The sequence below is a fragment of the Grammomys surdaster genome, unplaced genomic scaffold, assembly GCF_004785775.1.
Source record: "Grammomys surdaster isolate TR1022 unplaced genomic scaffold, NIH_TR_1.0 97, whole genome shotgun sequence".
NCBI lineage: Eukaryota > Metazoa > Chordata > Mammalia > Rodentia > Muridae > Grammomys > Grammomys surdaster.
This window is the reverse complement of record NW_021604576.1, coordinates 2473590-2499047: the sequence shown is the minus strand read 5'-3', so window position 1 is coordinate 2499047 and position 25458 is coordinate 2473590. Positions and strand designations below refer to the sequence as shown.

At 37.7% G+C, this 25458-nt stretch overlaps 2 protein-coding genes across 2 annotated transcripts in view; one reads left to right on the top strand and one right to left on the bottom strand.

Annotated features, from left to right (window-relative positions):
• Necab1 (N-terminal EF-hand calcium binding protein 1) overlaps nt 1–12164 on the top strand; it is a 140657-nt gene extending 128493 nt beyond the window's left edge. The window contains exons 10-13 of the mRNA XM_028780915.1: nt 1316–1428; nt 7939–8016; nt 10178–10269; nt 12071–12164. Of these exons, the coding sequence (XP_028636748.1) occupies nt 1316–1428; nt 7939–8016; nt 10178–10269; nt 12071–12099 (312 nt within the window). The 3' untranslated portion in view covers nt 12100–12164. The remainder of the gene's footprint in view (nt 1–1315; nt 1429–7938; nt 8017–10177; nt 10270–12070) is intronic.
• Nucleotides 12165–15020: 2856 nt separating this feature from the next.
• CUNH8orf88 (chromosome unknown C8orf88 homolog) overlaps nt 15021–25458 on the bottom strand; it is an 18971-nt gene continuing 8533 nt past the window's right edge. The window contains exons 4-5 of the mRNA XM_028780832.1: nt 17856–17962; nt 15021–15432 (exon numbers count right to left, since the gene is read on the bottom strand). Of these exons, the coding sequence (XP_028636665.1) occupies nt 15409–15432; nt 17856–17962 (131 nt within the window). The 3' untranslated portion in view covers nt 15021–15408. The remainder of the gene's footprint in view (nt 15433–17855; nt 17963–25458) is intronic.

Genomic DNA, 25458 nt, shown 5'->3' with positions numbered 1-25458 from the left:
AGACCTTACTGACCTTACTATTTAGCTGGCCTTGCTGGTTTGAGGGTGCACTGTACCATGGCAGAGAACCAGCAGGGTGTGGAGGCTTCTGGTTATATTGTATCCACATTAGCTTTGCTTTCTCCTTATTCAGTACAGGACCAGAGCTCAGAGAATGGTGCCCACCACAGTTAAACAAGGTCCTACCAGCTAAGTTAACCCAATACAGAAACTCCTTCACTGACCACACACAGAGGTTTGTCTCTTAGGTGATTCTAGATCTGATCAAGTTGATGATTGTTAAACATCACACAGAGTTGTGACATTCTGAATAGCACTCGTTGTAAATGGGTAAACTATGATAGCCTGTTGAGGTTTGGTCTGTTGCTATATATTGTAATGTTAAATACCAGCCCCTCAAGGTCTGGTTGCCCTCAGGAACAAGGAGATCCCCACGTTAACCAAGTGATGCTATGTAACCTTGCACCCTGAGTTATCCCTGATTGGTCAATAAAGATGCCTATGGCCCATAGCTGGGCAGAAGAGAGGTAGGCAGGACTTCGGTCCCCAGGCTTGGGGTCTGACGAAAGACCATTATGAGAAAGAGAAGGTGGAGAAAAAGGAAGATGCCATGTGGTAAGGGATCCTGAGAACTGTCCATGAGGGCTGGCCAGTTAGAATAAGCAGCTCAAGCCGAACACAGCAAGTCATGTCTTGGGGTTATTTACAGGGAAGTAGACAAAATAGTCATAGAGGGCTGATATCTGTCCAGCACTTGTGCTGTTAAAGTTTATTATAAATATAAAATTTTTGTGTCTTTTATGTGGGAACTGAATGATCTAAGGAGGGTAGAAAACCCCCAATTGATATTAATATTTGCCACAACAATAGCTTTTTAATCACTGGTGCAACATTAGAAATGCATCAGTAAGCTCACATTTTTAAAAAGCAAATTGTCCATCATCGAATGTCACAAAATATCCAAGAAGCTGAGCTATGCAGAGAACGATAGAATGGCTCTTTAAAACTTGGTAACTTGGTCATCGCCACTGCCCCATCAGAGGCACTTTGAGAAGGTTTTAAGATACTGGTGCCTACGGCCTTTTACCTCTGCCTCACAAAAGGTGATGTTGAAAGCTCCTCCATGATTCTAATTGCCTGTCTTGCTTTTAGAAAGGCAATGTCTCGGTGCAGAGGGCACTCTCTTTAGCTCCTATTGCTATATAGTTTCAGGCTTCTGCATCACTTCAGGTATGGAATAGTCGCGTCTTTCCCTGGTTAGTTTCTGGCTGGCAGTCCTGTGGTTATGAGATGGTAACCTCCTTTTCCTCCTCAGCACATCATGCTTGTGCAGCGCCAGATGTCTGTGACAGAAGAGGATCTGGAAGAATTCCAGCTCGCTCTGAAGCACTATGTGGAGAGCGCTTCAGCTCAAAGTGGGTGCCTGCGGTGAGTGCTCATATGCCAGCCAGCCCTCCCCCCACCCCCAGCCTTACCCTGCTGGCAAAAGTGGGAGGTTAGGTGAGGGGGGAGATTCCAGAGCACTCTTCAATATAGTACTTGAAGTTCTAGCTAGAACAAGACAATTAAAGGAGATCAAGGAGATACAAATTGGGAAAAAAGAAGTGAAAGTATCGCTATTCATACATATGATAGTGCATACATGAATGACCCCAAAAATTCTACCAGAAAAATTTTACAGCTGATAAACACCTTCAGCAAAGTGTCTGAACACAAAATAAACTCAAAGAAACCAGTAGCCTTCCTTTATACAGGCATTTCCAAATCCTCATGTTAAATTCTGCAGAGCAGTCCAGCCTTCTAGGTTATGATATTTGCAGAGTTTAGCAGGATAGTTTCTGTTTGATCTTTGAACCAGAGTTGATTTAATCATTTGGCGTACCAAGGGAAATAAAGTGGAAATAAACTGTGAATGGGAAATGTTTCAAATAGATTGAAATCTCTCCTTCTGCACACAGCAACCAGCACTCATTGAAAATCATCTCTGTAGACTACGCGTCACTCATGGGGCTTTGGCCTTGATTGCCCTGTGGACTAATGATCATTTCCACCATTGTGGGAATTGCAGGGCTCTCCAAAGTTATTCTCTCAGACCTTGATTACTTCACAGAAGTAATGGCAGCATTTATTTTCTCTCTTCACTTCATGACTTCCTCTCAGCTATTATGTAAAGAATAGATTATGCTACACTGCATCTGTAGTTTCTCACTATGATTGGTCCAATAAGCCAGTGCTAGCATCATGTTCCACAAACAATGGTAGAATTCCTGTCATGAGAACTCTACAGTGCCCCTCCAAAGAGTATCCTCTCAAATGCTAGCTATTTGTCTAGACTTTATGATTACCCTGCCTTCAGATCCAGAAGTCCATATGCACAGTAGTCTGTCAATAATCCAGCAGTTTCTATTCCTTCTTAACATGCCTGAGACCTGACCAGGCTGCTCCATAAGTATACACCCAGCTGGTCTCTCATGCTATGTCAGAAGTCCATAGCACAGGCTCAAACTTGCCTGTGTTTAGAAAACTTCCACAACTTCTCTTCCTGTGAAATTATTTCAACTGCATTCCCTAATGTTCTTTAAACATTAGCAGATGTGTGTTTGTGTAGTATACAACTGTCTGCATAAAAACACATGCATTATGTCTCTCTTATATTCTTTCTGGTGGTTAATTAATTTTTATTTATGGTGAAAACTACATTTCAGGTCTTGGAAGAAAACTAGAATTAGACAGGAATTAAAGCTAGGAATACATAGCTTTGTGACCTGGGCATTCTCACTGACTGTAAACCTCACTTTTCATCATCAAGAACCTCATGGATGCAGGCCTGCTCACAGAGGCCTGTGGTCCCAGCTACTTGAGACAGGAAGATAACTAGTTGAGGGATTGCCTAGGTGACAGAATGAGTTTAAGTCCAACCTGGGCAATTTTAGTGAGACCTTGTCTCAAACACAAAAGGTATTAGGAATGTACCTCAGAGGTAGAACACTTGCCTAGCATGTATAAGGCTCTTTATTCAATCCCAAATAAACACACAGACACACACACACACACACACACACACACACACACACACACACACATCTCATGAAATGTTTGTATGTAATGAAACAGTTTATGTGTGAACTGCCCAATATAGTATCTTCCATCCACTGAGGACTGAAATGTGAGTCACCAATGCCTTCTTCCTGGCTGACCTCCCATCTCTGCAGTATGAGCATCATTAACTCCTCACAATCTCCCAGTGTGGCCTTTGTAACAGACACTAGGAAATGCTGGACTTCCTTGATTGCCATTCTATTTTGTATCAGGGTCATAAGAGCACTAATAAAAGCATTTCACTCTTGGAAGAATTAGAGATTTGCCAAAGCAGGGGTGTGTGTAGTTTTTAAAAGCCTACTCATTTAAAAATAAAACTGCTTCAAAAAAAATACAAAACAAGGAACCTATGCAATTGAAGAAGGTTGAACTCACTAAATGCTTTTTGAACTGCCAAAGAAAGAAGAAACGGCTGTGCCAAATTCCCAGGGATTGGTTAGATGTTTTATATTCGTTAAAAAGGCATAAACGTTTTTAAGATTCTGAAGCATTACTTTCATATGCAGTGGAACCTGGGTGCAAATAGTCTCAGAGAGAAGGAACCTGCTGTGGGTGGGTCAGAGAGGTAGTAGATCTGAGATGCTTGGTGCATGCAAACCATGCAGAATCGGGAAGAACTGTTCCTGCTGTGCACAGAGGAGAGAAGAGGATCCATTTCCTGAAGGACAGGCACACAGCCTTACCTCTTCCTTTGAACATTGCTGTGTCTCTTAGTGGCTCTCCAGCCACTTCATACAGATTCTTCACATTTCCTTTCCAGGGGTTGTCAGGAAGTATACAGATGTAATGAGTACCAGAAAATGACCACACGGGTGAGACATCACCCATTTAATTCAGCTTTTCAGATGTACAAGTTGATCAGTTCTGTTCTCCACATGTTGATGAATCATTAAATGGTACTAACGTCAGCCACTGTGATCCTGTGCACCCTCCACAGCTGCCTACTGCTGAGTTGGTGAAGCACCATGAATTAGCAAGGATTCATCTCCCATAATGCTTAGCTAAGCCTTACCATGCAAGACTCGGAGTGCTGCCATGGGGTGAAGCCTTAAAAGATTAGCAGTATTGCATTCATTTTCTTATTTAGTTTTCACGGGAACCATTAGAGGCATACATTGCATCCAGCTTACAGGGAAAAAGAAGGCCCTGGTGCATTAAAAAAAAAAAAAACTTGCCCAAGCTTCATTCAAAACTGCATGTTAAATCTTTCTCATCAGTATTTAAAAATAGTTGAATTAAAGATTCCTGAACTCTTTGTGGCTAACTAGGGGTGGAGCACAAACACAAGATCCTTCTGGTTCTAGTCATATCGGTAATAATCTTGTTAAACTCAGGCAACTGAACTAGAACTTGCTCTGAGTATTCACCAATAAATGTGAAGTCTGAGGACAGACAAAGGCTGGGTTATAATCCTCTGTCAGTCTTTAAAGGTTAGCGAGGGCTAACAAGGTGGCTCAGGGCGTAAAGGTGCTTACCATCAAAACCTGAGTTCAGTGAGGTCTATGTGGTGGGAGAAGAGAACAGACTTCTACACACCCACCCTGGTGTGCAAGCTGGTGTCATGCTTGCACACATGCACGCACACAATAACTGGAGAAGACCTCAGGCAGGTCATTCGTGTGAGTTGCTGTATAATGACGTATCATTATAAGCTGCTCACGTTCTCTGCAATTACAAATGTTCAGCTCGTTTTGTAAGAGAGCCATCCGTGAGATAAATGGAATACAGTGTGTGCTTAGAATAGGCCTCAACACCAAACAGGAAATAGCTTCTGTCTTCGATGATTTTTATGATCTAACATTGGAAACAGAATCCTTACTCATTAAGGTACTGACCAAATCAAATCATATGCTTGTCCTAAAATTCTATAGTTTTGTTTTTTTTTTCATTAGAACTAAGTGATCTCTGAGGCTACTCTCAGCTGCAAAATTCTAGAGTTTGGATATGTTCATATTTCCAGTAGCCCAGGAACCTTGTCTGAATTATATTCTAAGACTCACTCTTGAAAAAATCTTAAGAACTAATAGGATGCACTGAAGTATTATTAATCACTAATCTGTATGGATAAGATAAAATACAGTAGCCAAACCCAGACCTCTGAATGTAGAAATGTGGAGGGTGTCTCTCCTGTTACATCTTTTTGTTCTCACTGGTTTCGCCCTGTGGGTTAAGTAGGAACAGTCAGAGAAGGAAGGAAGCCAAGAGTAAGAGAACCTCTTCTCCACTCCTCATAGAACCATTTCACAGAGGGGTAAACTGAGATTGAGTAATGGGTCAATGGTGGCACACTTAATGAGTGGTAGTTCTATTAAGACATTCTTTACCATATCATGGTATCTAATCCTACCTACCTAATCAATCCTCTACCTCAGCCTTTCCCAGCTTGAGCACTGTACACACATGTGAATTTCATTAAGAGGGCAATGCTGGGGATCAAACCCCTGCTACACAAGTGCTCTACCAATGACATATATCTCCAATGCTTGATTGCTTGAGGGAAATCACACCAGTTACCCAAGGCTAGCCTCACACTTAAGATCCTCCTGCATCTGTCTTTCAAATGCTGGAATTACAAGTTTACAGGCCTTTCTGTGCTAGTCCAGAAAATGTAATATAGCACAATTACAGGATTAATACAATGAGCAATATCAATAACTAGTTTGTAAGAGGCAATTAACGATGCCCTGAAATACTAGGGTGGGTGTTTTAATCTTTATCCTAAAGACAGTAGAAGTGAAAGTTTCCTGATATACTATTAGGTTGCATTTGAGCACTAGGGATACCTTCAAGACACTAAATAAGCTATAGATTCTCTTCTGAGAAAAACGTGTATATGCACATTAGTTTACAGGTCACTTTAGAGGTTTATGGGAAAAGTCACAAAGCTTACCATAAACTCCTGGGGTAAGAAAATTGCAAAGTCTCTGTTGTAATAAATAATTACTATAGCAAATATTTATTCAGAAAAATCTTAAGTTGAACTAGTAGTATTAGCACATCATGTCCAGGGAACCAAATTATATTTTAAAACTCTAACATTACAACACTATAAGAATAAAAGAAACAAAATATCTTTTATGCATGCTCCATACTGCCATGAGGAGGATTTTTTAAACAAAAATAGATTAAAATTCCTTTTGTGAAGTTACTGCCACCTGGTGGTCATCAATAGGTGAATCCTAAATCTATTGATTATTTCGTCGGTAAAGCCTTAGAAATACTATGAAACATTAGACTAAAAAGATGTCATTAAGAATTCAGTTTTAGCAGGATTCAATATAAATTCAACTCAACAACCGTTAGCTGGGGGTGGGGGTGGGTGCTGTGTGGGTTTCGTTTTGTTTAATTTATTAATTAGTCTTAAAAGGTTTTTTTTTTTCTGTTTTGTTTTGAGATTACTGGACCATCATTAAATGTGTACTGTGAAAAGATTAATGATGTGTGTAAAGGACTTAACCCAAGTCCGTTAAATAAATACTGTTCAACTACAAAATGCGAACCAAAATACCTGTGCTATGACTAACTACAAAGAGTGGGTATGGTGCTAAGTCTACACAGCAGGGTAGGTGAGTGCTGTGCACTTGATTTTAAAATAAAAGTCATTTTCACTAAAAAAAAAAAAAAAAAAAAAAAAAAGAATTCAGTTTTAAGCCAGGATGGGGAGTGTTTAGCTTCTCCCTCTCCAAAGGTCTTGAAACCCATGTTTTATCTGGATCTTTCTATGTCAGAGTCATCACAGTTTCCCAAGAATAAAGTGGAATTATATGGCAAAAAAAAAATCAGTTTTACATGAATTCAGTTTTACATGCGTCTCAGGTCTGTCTCTTCTTGCACAAGCTCATGAACCTCATGAACAGGTCCCTCTGTCCCTTTGATCTGATGTTGATGTGGATCTTCCTCATCTAAGTTCTTTTATTTGTTCAACCTTTTTCTAGGCCTTACATGACTTCTCTGTACTATGCTCTACACTGCCATGAGCAGGATATTTTTAAAACAATTTTTCGTAAATGTTGGCATAAGAGATGCTTAGTAACATTTTTGAATGGGGGCTGGAGAGATGCTCAGTGGTTAAGATCACGGGCTGCTCTTCTAGAGAACCCAGGTTGGATTGGAAATATCCACATGGTGGCTGACAACTATTACCCTAGTTTCAGGGGAATATGATATCCTTTTCTGACCTCTGTGGGCACCAGGTATGAAGATGGTGCACAGACATACACAAAACACAAAATACACAACTAAGAACTTTGAATAGGTGTCCAAAGATATTAAACTAAAATTATATGCCAAAATAGATGCCCCAAACTATTCAGTTCTTGATAAAGCCATTTGATATTCTTCCTGGCTTAGGCTACTTTGTTTCTTATACATATAGGTAACATTGTTGGATACTACAGATTAGAAAAATTGGTTGTGTGGTGTGCAGTGTGAGTGCTCAGGGGTATGTGTGTCAACATCTGTGTGGGCATAAATGTACACACTGGAGGTCTGAGGCTGTGGGGAGTCTTCCTTGGTTGATCTCCACATTATTCACTGAGGCAAAATTAACTAGCTTGCAATGAAGTTCTTTTTTTTTTTTTTTGGTTTCTTTTTTCTGGGACAGGGTTTCTCTGTGTAGTCCTGGCTGTCCTGGAACTCACTCTGTAGACCAGGCTGGCCTCGAACTCAGAAATCCACCTGGCTCTGCCTCCCAAGTGTTGGGATTAAAGGTGTGTGCCACCACTGCCCGGCCTGCAATGAAGATCTTATGACTTTATGCTTTGCCCCCTGAGTCATCTCCCATACCCTTCCATTTGCTTCTCTAATTTCCAGGGCCCAACCATGCCTTTTCTATTTCAGTATCTCTATACAGAAACTTTCAAATGAATCTCGCTACATGATTTATGAGTTCTGGGAGAATAGCAGTGTGTGGAACCGGTAAGTTCGAAGGGAAAATGACCTGTTTTACTGAGTGTGGGTGTGGTGATGTACACATTGAAACATTTAGACTGTTGGAAAAGCTTTATTTGGTACTAGAGAGTGAACCATTGGAGCATGCAGAGTAAGCACTCCATCACTGTTACATTCCAGCTTCCTTTTACGTTTACGTCTGAAACCAGGTCCATTAAGTTGCCCAGGATGATCTTGCACTTACTCTGTGACCCAGTCAGGTCTTGAATTTGAAATGCTTTTCCTTCAGCCCAGAGTGGCCTGAATTCCAGACCTGCACCACCAGGTCTGTGGTATTTACTTCATCTTAAAACTTGCCGTCCTTGCACTGAATCCTACAGTCCTTAGAAATTATTTCATAGCTTTGAATGTTGATCCCACCTTGAGTATTTGCATTTTACTGACACTCTTGGTGAAACAATTAGACAAGTGTGGTGGCTTAAATAAACGCCCCCCACAGGCTCATAAGTTTGAATGCCTGGTTCATAGAAGTAGCACTATCAGGAGGTGTGGTGGTGTTGGAGAAAGTGTGTCACTGTGGAGGCAGGCTTTGAGGTCTCCTATGATCAAGCTACACCCAGTGTCGCACGCAGTCTCCTGCTGCCTGTGGTTCAACATGTAAAATTCTCAGCTCCTTCTATAGTACCATGTATGTCTGAATGCCACCATGCTTCCCACCATGTCAATAAGGAACTAAAACCTCTGAACTCAAACCAGCCCCATTTAAATGTTTTCCCTTACAAGAGTTGCCATCGTCATGCTGTCTCTTCACAGCAATAGAAGCCCTAAGACAAGGGTCATGGGTGTCTTAAGAAGTGATAGGGCGTGACGCTTCAGGAACTAGATATAAACTCTGTGAATATCATTTTATTTCTTTTAAATTTAGGCTATACACAGTGGCCTATATAATGTCCTTAAAACATTACAAATAAAGGAATAAAAGACATTGGAAAAGTTTGCAAACCATCTTTGAGAGGAAAAATGTAAAAAAAAAAATTGATAAAGTGTGGGAAATCATGTTTTGTTTAAAAAATAAAAGTAAAAAGGTGGCAGAAAGCACACAGGCACCTAGAGCATGCTCCAGGTAGTTACCAGGAGCTAGCATAATTCAAATTGGGGGTTGAGGATAGCTTATAGTGTTTTGTTCTTAGTGATTATTTGTTTCATGATCTCCTATACTTTATCAATGGTGTTTTCTGTCCTGTTCCTTATTGACAAATTGGGAAGGGGAAGAAATATTTTACTGTCTTTTGTCCTTAATGACTATTTGTTTCTAGCTACAATAAACCTAGTACTGGTAGCTAGTTGGTCATCACAATTTTAGCAGAATTTTAGTGTAACTCAACTCATATACTTAAAAAAAAGTTATTGCAGTGCTTTACTATATTACCATCTAGTAAATTACTAAGAAATATGCAATTTTAAAATATGACATGAAGGAACTTTTTGTTCTATCACATAAACAGTTCCTGATGATTTTAGGTAGTACAGAAAATATAGCTTTCCAACAATCAGTGTTTGGGAGTAGTAAATATGGTAACAAAGGGAAGGGAAGGCTGGGAAATGCAACTGATTCGTATTTCACCTTACACTCTTGTTTTTGTGCCTTCAAGGGGCAGTCCTGGGATGCAGCAGAGCACCTGTCAATGATACATAACTGACACTTAGTGTGCAGTATGAAGACACAGTGCCGACCATAGCACTTCAGGCAGAGACCCTGCGGCCACTTCAAGCATTCTGGCCTTTTTAAAGATAGTTTAAATCCTGGCTCATTCTCTAGTCATGGAAACTTTACAGTCCCTGTTCTTAGATGTCCTGTTCTTTAACTATGAACATAAATCAAATCAAACAATTTGATTTGAGAGCATATCAAATTGCTCTCATTTGTCTACTTCTCCTGGGATTTGGCCTACCTCCTATTGTAGCATATCTTATACGCTTATCCTAAATGCGTTTTCTTCTAAACTTCTTGTGACAATTACTACTCTTTAGGCTCTATTAAAGTTAAGTAGGCATCAAGAGCATCTGGACATATAGTTCAAAGCACTCCAAATCTTGACATCCTGGTTGAATTTGATCTCTGCTGTACTCTACTTAGGAAGGTTTTAAACAAAAGCTCACAGCTTTAACCTTTCACATCATTTTGCAGCCACCTCCAGACGAATTACAGCAAGACGTTCCAAAGAAGCAACGTGGACTACCTGGAAACTCCAGAACTCACATCAACTATGCTAGTTCCTGGTAACGCTCCTGGAGCATGCCCTACCCTGCCACATGCTTTTCTCCCACCACTGCCCTGGTATCACACAGCATGATCTCCAACACTTAATCCATGGCATTCTCTCTTCTTTCCTTTATTTACAATTTGGGGAGGAGAAAGAAATATTTTAATGTCTTTTGCTCTTAATGACTCTTGTTTCTAGCTACATTTAACCTAATGCTGATAGTTAGTCACCACAATTTTAGCAAAATTTAAGTCAAACCATATACATAAAAAATTATTCAAATGCTTTCTTATTACAATCTGAATGCAATTTGAAATAAGTGATAGTGGGATGGAGATTAGAATTATGTTAGAAAAGTTCATTATAATAGTTATGAAAATGATTTTGTAAGCGAGAGAAGAACAAGAGGAAACATGTTTGGAATGAAATTGTCTTTTAAAAATCTTGGAAAAGCTTAAGATTACTGAGACAGTTCACTTACTATTTACCCACTGACTCAGTTACTAACTAGGCGTATATTTACTGAGTAATAATGTGAGCCTGACCGAAGGGTTCCTGGAATACTTAACCTAGTTATTGACACTGTTGGGATCCTTCTCTGACTAAACATTTTGCTAGGAGCTAAATGACTACAGAATAAAAACAGTCTCTAAGGATAAAGGCTGTCTATCTAGTTTAAAATATATGTACATATATATGTATATGTGTGTAAATATATACATATTTACAAAAAGCACACATTTACATAAAAATGAAACATAGTTCAAAGCACAAAATAGATATCACTAGGGGCAATACATGCTTTATAGACTTAAAGAAGTTACCTTTCTCAACTTAAAGATAGAGAATATCTTAGATGCAATTTAGAGTTCATAGAGGTTTTTTTCAACGGGTAACAACATGTTCCAATCAGTAATGACTGACAGCTGAGACAAAAATAGCCATCATGGAGAGGGAACTCACCAAGCAGGACAATGACCAGGCCAGGGAAGAAAAGAACCCACACCAAGAGCCTGCTGGGATTCCAACTGCAGAGCCACAGTAAGATGAATTCTGAATGTGGACATGTGCAGATAAGAATTGAGAATCTGAGAGTTTCTAAAATCTGAAAATGGCAGCTATGATGTTTAGAAAAATGTAAGATATATTTCAAGTAAGCAAAATACCATTCAGACATAAGTATAGAAACTAACCAAAGTATATCCCTTTGAAACTTCAAATTCAAAAGTCAAATGATGCATGCTGAAAGACAGCAATGCAGGCCCATCAACTATCAGACACCATTCAGACACCAGGAGTGTAAAGCACTCAGCTAAGGAACCAGAATATCCTTGTCATAAGGGAAGAAGGCACCAAAGAAAGTAAGTCTGTGTGTAAACCATTTAAAAGCAAAGTTTACTCCTTTTTACCAAGGCATGCCAGTGGTGATGCTTCTTTGCCATTGGTTATGTTTGGGTGTTTACATTCATTGAGGCACACATTCTTAGTGTTTAAATCTAAACATATTAAAAATATTTGCTTGGACTGAAACATATGTAGAAGTACTTTATGTTGGTTCTTAACAACTGCTAGGATTAGGTAGACTGCAACAACATCAGAGTGTTTATAATCTTTTACAAATATGAATATATAATATATATTCATATTTAATTTTTAAAAGTCTTAGAAAACAAAATACAAAACTCATAGTATAATTACACAGGAATAAGTCAATATCCCAAAGCACCTAAAATTAAAAGCGAGAAAAACAATTCTACAGTTTGGACTTTTTCCACCCTGAAACCACATATTCTCATTATTTTTTTTTCTCCTTTCAGCTTCATGGTGGATCCTGAACAACAATTAGATGCCCCTACACAATGTCTTTAGTGTTCCAAGTGCAAGTGTTCTTATCTAAAATGTAAACTGTAAAGTCTCTCTGGCTGTCAATCAGTTGCACACTTTTGTTCAAGGTGTTGTTAGCAGACTCTTCTAAAGTGTATTCTGTAACTATTTTCAGTTGTTACTCTTGATATTTGATGGGAATTAACTTGCTATATTGTAATCAATCATTATAGAAAAATCCACATATATGAAAATGGCATATAAAATACGATAACTATGGTAAAAATGCTAAGTGTGAACTTCTAGAACATCGTATCATAGGCCAGGGTTTGTAAACTAGCATATGCTCTATAGTAGTGGTTCTCAACCTTCTGATTCCTGAGACCTTTTAATACTTTCCTCACATTGTGATGACCCCAACCATAAAATTATTTCATTGCTACTTCATAACTGTTGCTATTGTTATGAATCGTAATGTAAATATCTGATATGCAGGATATCTGATATGCTACTCCCAAAGAGGTTGAAACCCATTGCTCTAAAGTATCACATCTGTGGTTTGTGACTTTTTCAGTAACACATTTTTTTCTGTGAGAGGAACATTCTTCTTCCATAAAGTCCATAGGGTCCTCCAACTATTCGCTTTAAAATTCCTTTACTATTAACATAAATGCATAAAACAACGTAGGCTATAGCCTGTAGAAGCTCAGTCTATGTGTCATGTTGTAAACTGATATTTTACAAGTGAACAATCTATAGTAACTTAGGGCATTTACTATGTAAAAACCTTTATTTGTAAGTATTGTAATTCTCATATATAAGCTTAACATTACTGAGCAAAAAGGAAAGTTTTACTTTGGGGAAATTAAAGTTTAGGTCAGAAGGCTTTGGTGTATGATCCATATGAATAACTATTCTTATAAAAATGAACACTTGAATTTAAATGAAGATTTTTAAATTCAGTACTTTAAAACTAAAACTTCAACTCAACTGAATAAAACAATTTAAAACAAGCACAAAGTTTACAGCTGAATATACCTATTTTGTAAACTTTCCTAAGGCAACTAAGATAAACTATACATCTTATTTACTCTTCCCTATAAGCTCTGGTTATACACTCTGCTACAAAAATACACATAGAACTATTACCATGTTGTATTCTCATACAAATGCCTATAAAACCCTGGGTCTTAAGGGAAAATGCATATAAAATATTATGGTATTTTTAACAGTTGGAAAACCTAGGGAAATAAAAAGCTTGAATGAAAATTGCATTTCATAACTATGAAATTCCATCTCAAAATACTTTATGGAATAGTTTTGAACATTCAGTCCTCATAAATCTATGTAAAATTTCATAGTTGTTAGACACTAGCAACTTTTACACACACACACCTGCATGCATGTACACACGCACACATGCACTGTATTCAAACCTTAAGATGACAAGTACTATGAAGCAATGCCTGTCTCGGCTTTTTGTTACATGTTTGCAGGACAAGACATTTCTGGAGTTATCCCATGACTGCTGAGACTTCCTGCCCATTACGTGAAAGTGAAGTAGGCAGCAGAGCAACACTGTAGTTTCTGTGATCACAAACAGTAAAGCTCTGAAACCCAGGGGACTTTATTATATATGCTTCTGGAAAACCCTGTGATACATGCTTTCAAAATACAGATTACAACCAATCACAATGCTATCTTAACCGCTCACTTCATAACTAACCCAAAACTTCTATCAAGTGTTTTGTATACTAGGTAGTTTTTTCAAAGTAGCTTTTAATCTACCTATAAGTAGAGTAGTCTAATTGAAGAGGGGCTCTGCCCAGCAACAAAGTTTACAGAAAGGCCCTCTGGTTACAAATTTGAAGGAGGTTTGTAAATATATTAAACTAGAATCAAAAAGACTTGAGGAAAACAGCAAATAATACCTTGTTAAACTCTGCTAATTTTGATCTCAGCTATTATGCATATATGTATGTTTTAAGTGTGTGTGCATGTGTGTGTGTGTATATGTACATGTGTGTGTGGATATGTATGATAATACATACACATACTGAATCCTATGACAAAAAGGAAAACAGCAGGGGGCAACACAACACACACATGCACACACACAAACACACAATAGTGCTGTAGAATAAATATCTCATTTTCAAACAAGCAATAAATTTATGTTTAATGAAGGGTTTTTTTCCCATTAAAAACAATCCTTTCTCAGAGTATTCAAGTAACAGAATCTACTGAAAGGCCAAGCTGGGACATCTACTGTGGACTAAATGTTAGAATCTGGACAACAAGTCTCCCAAAAGCAGCAAACCAGAGGCACTGGTTTTAGAACGTCACATTCAGGAAGAGATACATTTTCTGATGAACAATGGCCTTGAATGACTTTCCTGTGATCACAAGACACAAATGAATAGAAGTAGTGAACTTATACTTACCTTTCTGTCTGCAGTATTTCTGATACATTTCCTGCAGTTTACTGCATTAAATGCCTAGGAATTAAAAGCTTAAACCTCCAAATCCTTTGTGATGAGGAATGACAGAATTGAAACTTAATATGCCTCAATTATTTGCAGCCTGAATTTTTCCTTATTTGGAGACAATTTCAATTTTATTTCCCCACTGCTTGACTCTCAATCATATAGTCTGATGAACATTGAGCATCAGCTATTTTTCAACCTCTGTTTTATTAAGTACCTTTTCAAATTGTTCATCTCTGCTAGTAGGTATAAGCCTAAGACCCGATGAAGAACCCAGTGAATCAATCACGTTTCTGAAAGTCTCCTCTCCGCCTGCCATTGACAACTATGCTTTGAACACCAGAATCATTCTGGGCTCTGTAACTTCATAATGACCTGGTCAGGTGCTGATGTGCAATCACTGGGGAAAAGACCAAGTGACTGACGTTAAGGGCAACAAAAAATTCTGTACCATATATACATCGTAGCAAATACTTTATATTTGAGAATCTTTACAGCTTACATTTCCATTCCATTATTACAAGTGGTGAAAAACAAGAATTGCAAGTAGCATGCAAATTATAATACAGTCTTCCCACTTCGCCAACAACATCCCCACTTTCGAGTGTTACTTCCCAATTTTTGCAGGAACTGCCTGCAAAGCTGAAACTGATTAGAAAAATTCTTTATACTTTAAAATATCTCTTTCTCCTTTTATGAGAAGCCAAATAGCCAACCATCAAAAGTAAAAATAAATTGAATCGTCACGGTCCATTAGTTATTGTTACTAGGTCCACTTCATTTGCAGGTGTCCAAAATATAAAATGAATAATTCTTTATCTTCAAATTCATCTGTTCTTAAAATGCTACTTAAAACTTTGGTTGTTTTCCTGTAATATAGAAGAAAGACAATTTATCAATTAGACTAACTGAATACAGTTTTCACAAATTAGCTTATTCAGCCGAATACTATGACTCTACTTCTATCTAAATGCATGTTACTATAGAAAGTATTAAAGTGACAAATTATTAAATACATTTGTATTTCAGTAAGCCTGTGTAATCCATTCTTTAAAAAGTAAATTGTATTCCAAATCTAGTGTTCTGTTTCTGTGGTGCCTAGTTTTATAAATGTTGTTAATGTGTAAAGCAAAAGTAAGCAATTCTGATGTATGTTTACTCAAAATAAGTTTGTCACACTTTTATTAGCAAAATAAAGTGTTGATGAATTATTTAAGCCTAAAATAAAAAGTGATTGTGTTTTATGTATATTTGAAATTTATATTTATTCTTACAGACCAAGAAATTATGTCCCCTTAGATCTTCAAACAAGTGAGAAAATTCAAGTATCTAATACCCTTTTTTTGCCAAATATGCATTTTTAAAGTATTATTAAACAACTTTACTTCCTAATTTAATTTTTTTTAAAATGGCTAATAAGCTACTGAGATGGCTCTGTGGGTAAAGGTGCTTGCCACTAACCCTGATGACCTGAGTGTGATCCCCAGGATCTATATGACTGAAAGAACAGTGACCCCTGCAATACTATGTTCTGACCTGTATACATACACAGTGTTACACATGCGCCTCCATACACACACACAACAGTCAAAATAAAAATGTTTAACTGGCTTGAGGAGCCTAAGAAGTTTCAATTATGCAATACCGATAGAAATAATCAATATAAATATTTTTACTTATAACCAAAGAAATGTATTTACTTATCGTGGGGATTTGTATGTGTGTGCTAACTGAAGCACAGATACACATGCATACAGACCCTCCTTACCCTCTTGAGCTAAGGTGTGTCACTGAACTTGGAACTGGTTGACAGTCAGCAAGCCTCAGCAGCCCTCCTATTTCTATATACACTCACACCTAGCTTTTGATAAGGGTTTTGGAAATTCAAACTGAGGCCCTCATGACTGCACCTGCTCCTGCCCACTGAACTGTTATCAGCCCAGCCCCAAGCATGACAGTAGAAATGAGATGGATTTTCAAGATTTAAAATTGAAAAATTTGGAAAAGTGGATAGTATTCCATAAGCCATAGTGGAGCTTTTCTCAGCACACTGATGTTCCAAATCTCATCTTAAAATTGCTTTTACCTGAAGAAAAAGGTGATTTTGAAAATAATCAAAAAATGCAAAGGTTAGCTTCTGGTCTGCTATCCTTCTCGAGCCAGATCAGCAGGCCCGATGAGCTCCCACAGGCTACAGCCTGCCTGCCTGCCTCCCAGGAGATCCACAGTAACCAGGGACACAGGTGAAAATCTCACCCAAATACCCACGCCAGCTGAGACACCCACAGAACCCAGCCAACATGGGACTTACCCATTCTGCCAAACTCTACCTTCCTTCCATTCTGCTTCTCCACCCAGGCCAGACCAGCTGGCCAAATACCGTTCCACACTCTACAGCTGATCTGCCTCCCAGGAGGTCTGAAGTAACCAGGAGCACAGGAGTCATACCCTAACCAGAGACATCGCTCCCTGCCTCCAAGGATACCAGATCTAACCCAGGCCTCTACCTCCCTCCAGTCAAAGACAACCAGTCCAGTTAACACCAGGACAACCAGATTGCCAGAGGCAAGTGCAAAATCATAAGCAACAGAACCAAATGCAAGTCCGCACCATCAGAACCTTGTTCAACCACCAGCCCTGAATACCCTAACATGCCTGAAAAGCAAAATAATGCCTGAAAATTCCATCTCATGAAGACCATAGAGGCCTTTAAGTAGGATATAAATAACTCCCTTAAAGAAATACAGGAAAACATGGGCAAACAAGTAGAAGGCCTTAAAGAGGAAACATATAAATCCCTTAAAGAAATAAAGGAAAACACAATTAAGCAGGTGAAGGAATTGAACAAAACCTTCCAGGATCTAAAAATAGAAATAGAAACATCAAAGAAATTACATAGGGAGGCAACCTGGGATGTGGAAAACTAGGAAAGGGATCAGGAGTTACAGATGCAAGCATCACCAACAGAATACAAGAGATAGAAGAGAGAATCTCAGCCATAGAGGATACCATAGAATATATTGGCAAAACAGTCAAAGAAAACACAATGTGCAAAAAGCCCCTAACCCAAGACATCAAGAAAACTGTCTTATTTCTTGAGTAGATTATTTTATTATGTATTTTTACATGTGGATTTAGATCTTTATGCTTTTTATACTACCACTACCTTATGATACAGAAAGTTAGAATTTCTTTTAATAATAATAAAGTTAAAACATTGAAGACAGATACCTTTAAAAAAAAGACAAATACCTGAATATAGTTTTGCAATTAGGAAGTGAGGAACACTCACTGGTTTTTGAAGTACAATGGGATGATCAGGCAGAAAGTCTGGTTTTTTTCTGCAGATGGAAACACTTGAAAGCTTCAACAAGAAATCTCTGCTGTATTTAATTCTCTCTGTAGATATTAAAATTTGAACATAATTATAAAACAATACTATTCCAGATAACTTTTTGACTCAGTCTTTGGATGTCTGTAAACTATCAATTATTTTATTAAAAGTCATGGAATATTTGTTGAAAAGATAGAGGAGAAAAAGATCATCAAATCTTTGTTTCAAAACAAAAGGAAGAAAAGAATCATTTGAATTGGGTTTAGCAAGTACAGTAAGGGGGCTTAATATTATACAGTATAACAGCAGGACCAATAGATACGACTATCTATTAGGAGATTCAGATCATGCCAAAATGTAGCTACTATGAGTCAATCTAATCACAATCAATACTGCAATTTTTTAAAACAATCAAACTAACCCAAAAATGTAGTATGCCTACCATGTATCAAGACCATGCTAGGTCAGAGGTTCTCAACCTGTGGGCCACAGTCTATTAGAGGTCACATGACTTTTTATGTGGTTGCATGTAAGATGTTTACATTATGACTCATAATACTAGCAAAATCACAGTTATGAAAAAGCTAGAAAATAATTTTATGGTCAGGGTCACCACAACATGTCAAACTAGATTAAAGGATCTCAGCACTAGGAAGGTTGAGAATCACTGTGCTAGGGTCCCTATCTTTACAGCAACTATTCAAATATCTACTGATTTCTCATCAGAAATCATCCAAAACTATCACGAATACTGACAATATGCTGACACTGAAGGCAATGGTCTCAATATTCTAAAGGAACCAAAAGAAAAGAATTGACAAACTCCGTATCAGTGCAGGGGAAAATCCTACCAACATTCTCTAATAAAAGAAAAATAAATGAATTTACCAGCAGATATGATAAGCAATTGTTAAAAGGAGATCATTCAAGTAGAAGAGAAATGACCCTAGATGCAAACTTTTCTCTTCCAAATGGAAGATCATAAGAAAAGATAACAGCCAGCAAAGTATAGCAGAGTCCTGCTGTTTCCTCTACATGGCAGTAAATAAAATATGTGTCATTGCTAAATTACTAATGTGACCTTTGTGTTTCTAAGGTATAGATATTTTGAATGACCTGTATATATGTCTAGGAATGTACCATCACCATATGCTTGAAATGGTACAATATTAAAAAACAAGTAAAAAGGTTGGAGATTATAATCATAACTAGAAAAGAAAAAGTAACTAGGAATCCATTTGAGAAATAAAAAATGAAAACATAAAACCACCTAAAAGTAAACAAGAAAAGTAAAATGAAATTAAAAAACATCTATTAACAACAAAAACAATTAATAGAATAATAGGCCTAAATCCAACTATATTCACAATCACTTTAGATGTGAATACTCTAAAATAAAACAAATAAACTTCTTTTATGAAGGGTCACCTAGAAAATATTTGAGATCAGAGTCATAAAATGTTACAAATATTCAATTCTGCATCACAGCACAAAAGCACCACAGATAATACATAAATGAAGAGTGTGGCTCTGTTTCAACCAATTTTGCTTCTAAAACAAGCATTTGACCCATAGGTTTTTGTTCTTTGGCTCCTTTGCAACACATTGCATGAATGGATACAAGTTGACACTAGGAAAAAAAAACACTGTACTGACTGCAAACGACATTTTAAACACAAATATTTGTATGGAGGATATATACCATTCCATGATTAGGAATAAGAAAGCTGACGTGGCTACATTCTCAGACAAAGAGATAATTATCAATATATTTTGCATGATAGAGATTTTTAAAGACATAAAACAATGTTAACAGATATAAATTAGGAAAATTAGATACAACAACCTCAAGTATTACAAAACCCTCCTTCTAAAACTACGAAAATTAAACAAAAAGTTGCAATGGGAAGATCTTAGAAGATGGAAAGATCTCCTCCCATGGTCATGAATTGGCAGGATTAATATAGTAAAAATGGCCATCTTACCAAAAGCAATCTACAGATTCGCTGCAATCCCCATCAAAATTCCAACTCAATTCTTCAGAGTTAGAAAGAGCAATTTTCAAATTCATTTGGAATAACAAAAAACCCAGGATAGTGAAAACTATTCTCAACAATAAAAGAACTTCTGAGAGAATCACTCTCAAGCTGTACTACAGAGCAATAGTGATAAAAACTGTATGGTATTGGTACAGAGACAGAATGATCAATGGAATAGAATTGAAGACCCAGAAATGAACCCATACACTTATAGTCATTTGATCTTTGACAAAGGAGCTAAAATCATCCAGTGGAAAGAAGACAGCACTTTCAACAAATAGTGCTGGTTCAACTGGAGGTCAGCGTGTAGAAGAATGCAAATTGATCCAATTTTATCTTCTTGTACAAAGCTGAAGTCCAAGTGGGCTGAGGACCTCCACGTAAAACCAGATACACTGAAACTAATAGAAGAGAAGGTGGGGAAGAACCTCGAATGCTTGGGCACAGGAGAAAATTTTCTGAATGGAACACCAATGGCTTATGCTGTAAGATCAAGAATTGATAAATGGGACCTCACAAAATTGCAAAGCTTCTGTATGGCAAAGGACACTGTCAATAGGACAAAACAACAACCCACAGATTGGGAAAAGATCTTTACTAATCCTACATCTGATAGAGGGCTAATATTCAATATATATAAACAACTCAAGAAGTTAGACTTCAGAGAATCAAATAAACTTATTTAAAAATGGAGTACAGAGCTAAACAAAGAATTTTCAACAGAGGAATATCAAATAGCCAAGAAGCACCTAAAGAAATGTTCAACATCCTTAGTCATCAGGGAAATGCAAATCAAAATGACCCTGAGATTCCACCTTACACCAGTCAGAATGGCTAAGATCAAAAACTCAGGTGACAGCAGATGCTGGCAAGGATGTGGAGAAAAAGGAACACTCCTCCATTGTTGGTGGGATTGGAAGCTGGTACAACCACTCTGGAAATCAGTCTGGAGGTTTCTCAGAAAACTGGACATAGTATTATCTGAGGACCCAGCTATACCACTCCTGGGTATACCCAGAAGATGCTTCAACATATAACAAGGACACATGCTCCACTATGTTCATAGCAGCCTTATTTATAACAACCAGAAGCTGGAAAGAACCCAGATGTCCTTCAACAGAGGAATGGATACAGAAAATGTGATACATTTACACAATGGAGTACTACTCAGCTATTAAAAACAATGAGTTCATGAAATTCTTAGGCAAATGGATAGAACTAGAAAATATCCTGAGTGAGGTAATCCATTCACAAAAGAACACACATGGTATGCACTCACTGATAAGTAGATATTAGCCCAAACTCAGAATACCCAAGATAAAATTCACAGGCCACATGAAGCTCAAGAAGAAGGAAGACCAAAGTGTAGGTGCTTCGGTCCTTCTTAGAAGGGGGAACAAAATACTCACAGGAGCAAATACAGAGACAAGCCATAGAGCAGAGACTGAAGGAAATGCCATGCAGAGACTGGTCTACCTGGGAATCTATCCCATATAGAGTCACCAAACACAGACACTATTGTAGATGCCAAGAAGTACATACTGACAGGAGCCTGATATAGCTGTCTCGTGAGAGGCTCTACCAGAGCCTGACAAATATAGAGGCAGATGCTCGCAGCCAACCATTGGACTGAGCACAGGGTCCCCAACAGAGGAGTTAGAAAAAGGACTGAAGGAGCTGAAGAGGTTTGTGACCCCATAGGAAGAACAATAATATCAACCAACCAGAATCCCCAGAGCTCCCAGGAACCAAAACACCAACCAAGGAGTGCACATGGAGGAACCCATGGCTCCAGTCACATATGTAGCAGAGGATGGCCTTGTCAGGCATCAATGCGAGAAGAGGCCCTTAGTCCTGTGAAGGCTTGATGCCCCAGTGTAGGAAAATGCAGGGGTAGGAAGGCAGGAGTGGGTAAGTGGGTGGAGGAACATGCTCTAGAAGCAGGGGGAGGGAGAATGAGATAGGGGGTTTCTGGGTGAAAACTGGAAAAAGGAATAACATTTGAAATATAAATAAAGAAAACAACCAATAAAAAAAATTGAAAAAAAAAAGGAGAACGTAAAAAAAAGTAGCAATGGACAGCATTATTTAATATTTCACCTAACTATAGAGATCATACCTACAAAACACAAGTTCATTTTTAACATTCTTGGTATAATATACAGATAGCAACAATATACATACCAAAAACAAGTCTTAATAAAAAGTTAAAATCATATAGACTATATTCTTTTATAACAAAATTATGCATCTCTAATAATAATACCTATAAAATCTCAAATATCTAACAACTCAAATAATATAATAATTATACATTCATAAGACACAATAATGAGGGAATTAAAATTAATTAAAAATTCAAATACAGCACTTAAAATTTGTAGAGTGGGGCTGGAAAAAATGGCTCAAAGCTTAAGAGCCTTGATACTCTTTCAGAGGACTTGAGTTCAAGTCCCAGAACCTACTTGGTGGTACACAGTTAATTGTTTTTAATTCCAGTTCCTGGGAATCTGACATCTTCTTGCTTCCACAGATATCAGGCACACCTTTGGTCCACATAATACATATACTCAGAAAAAATTCACATACATGAATTTAAAATGCATAACTCTTTCTCAAATGTATAGAGTATGGCTGAAACATAGCTTCAATGAGAACGATTTCTTCTCGCCAAAGATTTTGGGCAACCTTATTGCTGCCCACATCACATACTTGAATCACAGAACATGGAGCAATCAATCTGGTATGATCTAGATGCTTCACTTACTGGCTAGCTTTCCTAGAGCTAGAAGGTGCTATGAACACTGCCCCACATACACTAAACCTTGAGAGTTATAGTAATGACTAGGCTGGAAGACATGCCTGCTGTGATGATAGTGCCATAGACAATGAGAGTTGTAAATCACTTTAAGATTGGATTGAAGGCCTGTTCCACAAGATGAAATGCATACCTGGCACCATTATCGGGGCCAAGAACCAATAGTTAAACAAGTCATGAGCCATAACAGAGAAGTTAAAAAAAATTTGATGGACAATATCAATAGACATGCTAATATTGATAAAAAGGAAAGGCTTTGGCCCTAGACAAATAGCTACTAGTACTAAAGAAATGCTGTGAACTGGAGAAATAGACTTCCCAGAGAGGAACATCCCAGTCAATTATCCAATACCAAAGGGTCATCCCTAAAGTTACTTCTTTTATTCTGCCAAATGAACATAGTGCTAAACAGACTGTTAATGATTTAGATTAATTCATCTCTCAACCATCATCTATTTCTTGTAGATGATGTTGAGTACAGAATCACAACTGGCCATGGTACAGAGAATCAGAGATTGCAGAACGAACACCCCTAAATGGAAAAGATATACTTCACCCCTTCCTCCAAAGTCTGAGAGATCATTGAAAAGGAGGGAGCAGAAAGAGTGTAAAAGCCAGAGGTTGTTGGTGACTAGAAGTAAAGAGTCTTCTGGCCACAGCAGGGCAGAGAGCTGATATGAACTCATAGTGGTTATGACAGCAAGCACAAAACCTACCCAAGCTCGAGCCATACCAAATCCCAGCATGGGAAGGGCAGCTGAGCATGAAGTCCCTTCCCTAGCTAAGGAGCTCTTGGCAACTGTTAGCTGCTGGGAGAGGGAGAGTCAGGTTTCTCAGATCATGGCTACTGATAAGTTGACCACTGTCCAAGGAAATACTACACAAACAAGAATATTTGGATACCATAAATTTGTGTTAATGGGTTTAAAAAAGTAAAGGGACAGCAAATTGTATCTGGTAGTGAATGAAGGTGGATCTGGAAGGAGTTCAGAGAGGAAGGTGAATATGATCAAGGCACATTGTAAAGAATTATAAAACATAATGTATGTAAAGAAATGTTCTGCTCTGTTTCTGTGTTCTTGTAACAGTATAACTGATTTAGGCAATATAGAAAGAAAAAGAAGCTTATAATTCTGGTAACTGGAAAATCCATACACCATGGCATGAAGGAAGGAAGGAAGGAAGGAAGGAAGGAAGGAAGGAAGGAAGGAAGGAAGGAAACCGTTGACTGCATCTTAACAGGCAAGGAAGCATGCTAGCAAAAGAGGCATGAACATGTTAGAGAGATTGACACTAAATCATTTTAAACATCTGTCCTCAACTCTTACCATTATAATGAGGAAATGAGTCTCAACAAGAGGTTTGTTGTAGACAAATCCCATAAAACCGTACCAATAAGAAAATAAATATATACAAGTAATGACCTACTAAGCTATACTAAAATGCTGGGGGTGGGGAGATGGAGCAAATTAAATGTAAAAAGTAAGAGAAGAAATTTACAATCACCAAAGAACATAAAGACAAAGCTGGTTCTCTGAAGAATAAAAACAACATTTAATAATATCTAAGAGGATTAATCAACAAAAAGACTACAAATGACCAGGGTCTGGAAGAATACTAGTAGAGTTCTTATCAGAGACTCTACAGATATAAGAGCTAGGATGAACAACTTTCTACCAACATTCAAATTGGATGAAATGGCTATACAAATATTTGGACATGGGTTTAACTTTCTTTGATGGGTCCATTTGAAAATTAGATTCTATCAGAATAACTGAAACTAAAATAATAATATGAATGCTAAGAGCTTCCAAGTAACTAGATTTCACAGATATATCTAACTACAAGGTCATTCTGAAACAGTATGATGATGAGATTATGCATTTACCTATTCTATGGTCTATCAGTCCAACTTCTACCCTAGAGAAATAAAAAATCCAATAACTTCTTTTATATGAACAATCAATATCAACAATAATCAAAAGTTTAATGCAAAAGGATAAAAAGGATAAATAAGATGTATAGCCATACAGTAGAATTCCTATCAACCACTTTTCAAGGAAAAAAATAAAACAATACAGAAAACAACAGCGATTACTATTAGCTGCCTGAAGCTGAGTGTGAGAAGGCTGTGAGCAAAGAGGCAAGTGTGACAAATGAGTGTGTTTGTGAAGGAAATGTAACGATGCTTATTCAATTCTGCAATTTACCTAGAGTACAAGTCACACACTTACAGTGTGGCTTCTATAATATCTAAATTGCATCTCTGGGTAAAGCTCTTAAGGACTGGCTATATTTGAGACAAGATAGTTTTTAATTTGGATAATAAGATGGCGAGGAAGAGACCAGACAGCTGCTGTTGTTGACAGGGCTGTGTAAAAGTAGTTACTAGGAGTCTTTCTGTGATGTGAATGGTCAGTGGCTGAGAACTAAGGATTAGCAACTTCAAACTGTGGACAGTGCAATGACAGGAAAAAAAATAAAAAAGGAAAGCTATTAACAAGGCAGGGTGGAGGGCTGGTTCCAACGTAAAGAATGACTAAGGGAATACAAAATCTAGAGTGCCAATGTTATTAGTAACCGAGTAAAGTAAGAGCTTTAGAAAAGAACTGAGAGAAAAATGGAGTGGAGAAAAACTACAAAAGAAATGCACAACCAGCCGGGCAGTGGTGGCGCATGCCTTTAATCCTAGCACTTGGGAGGC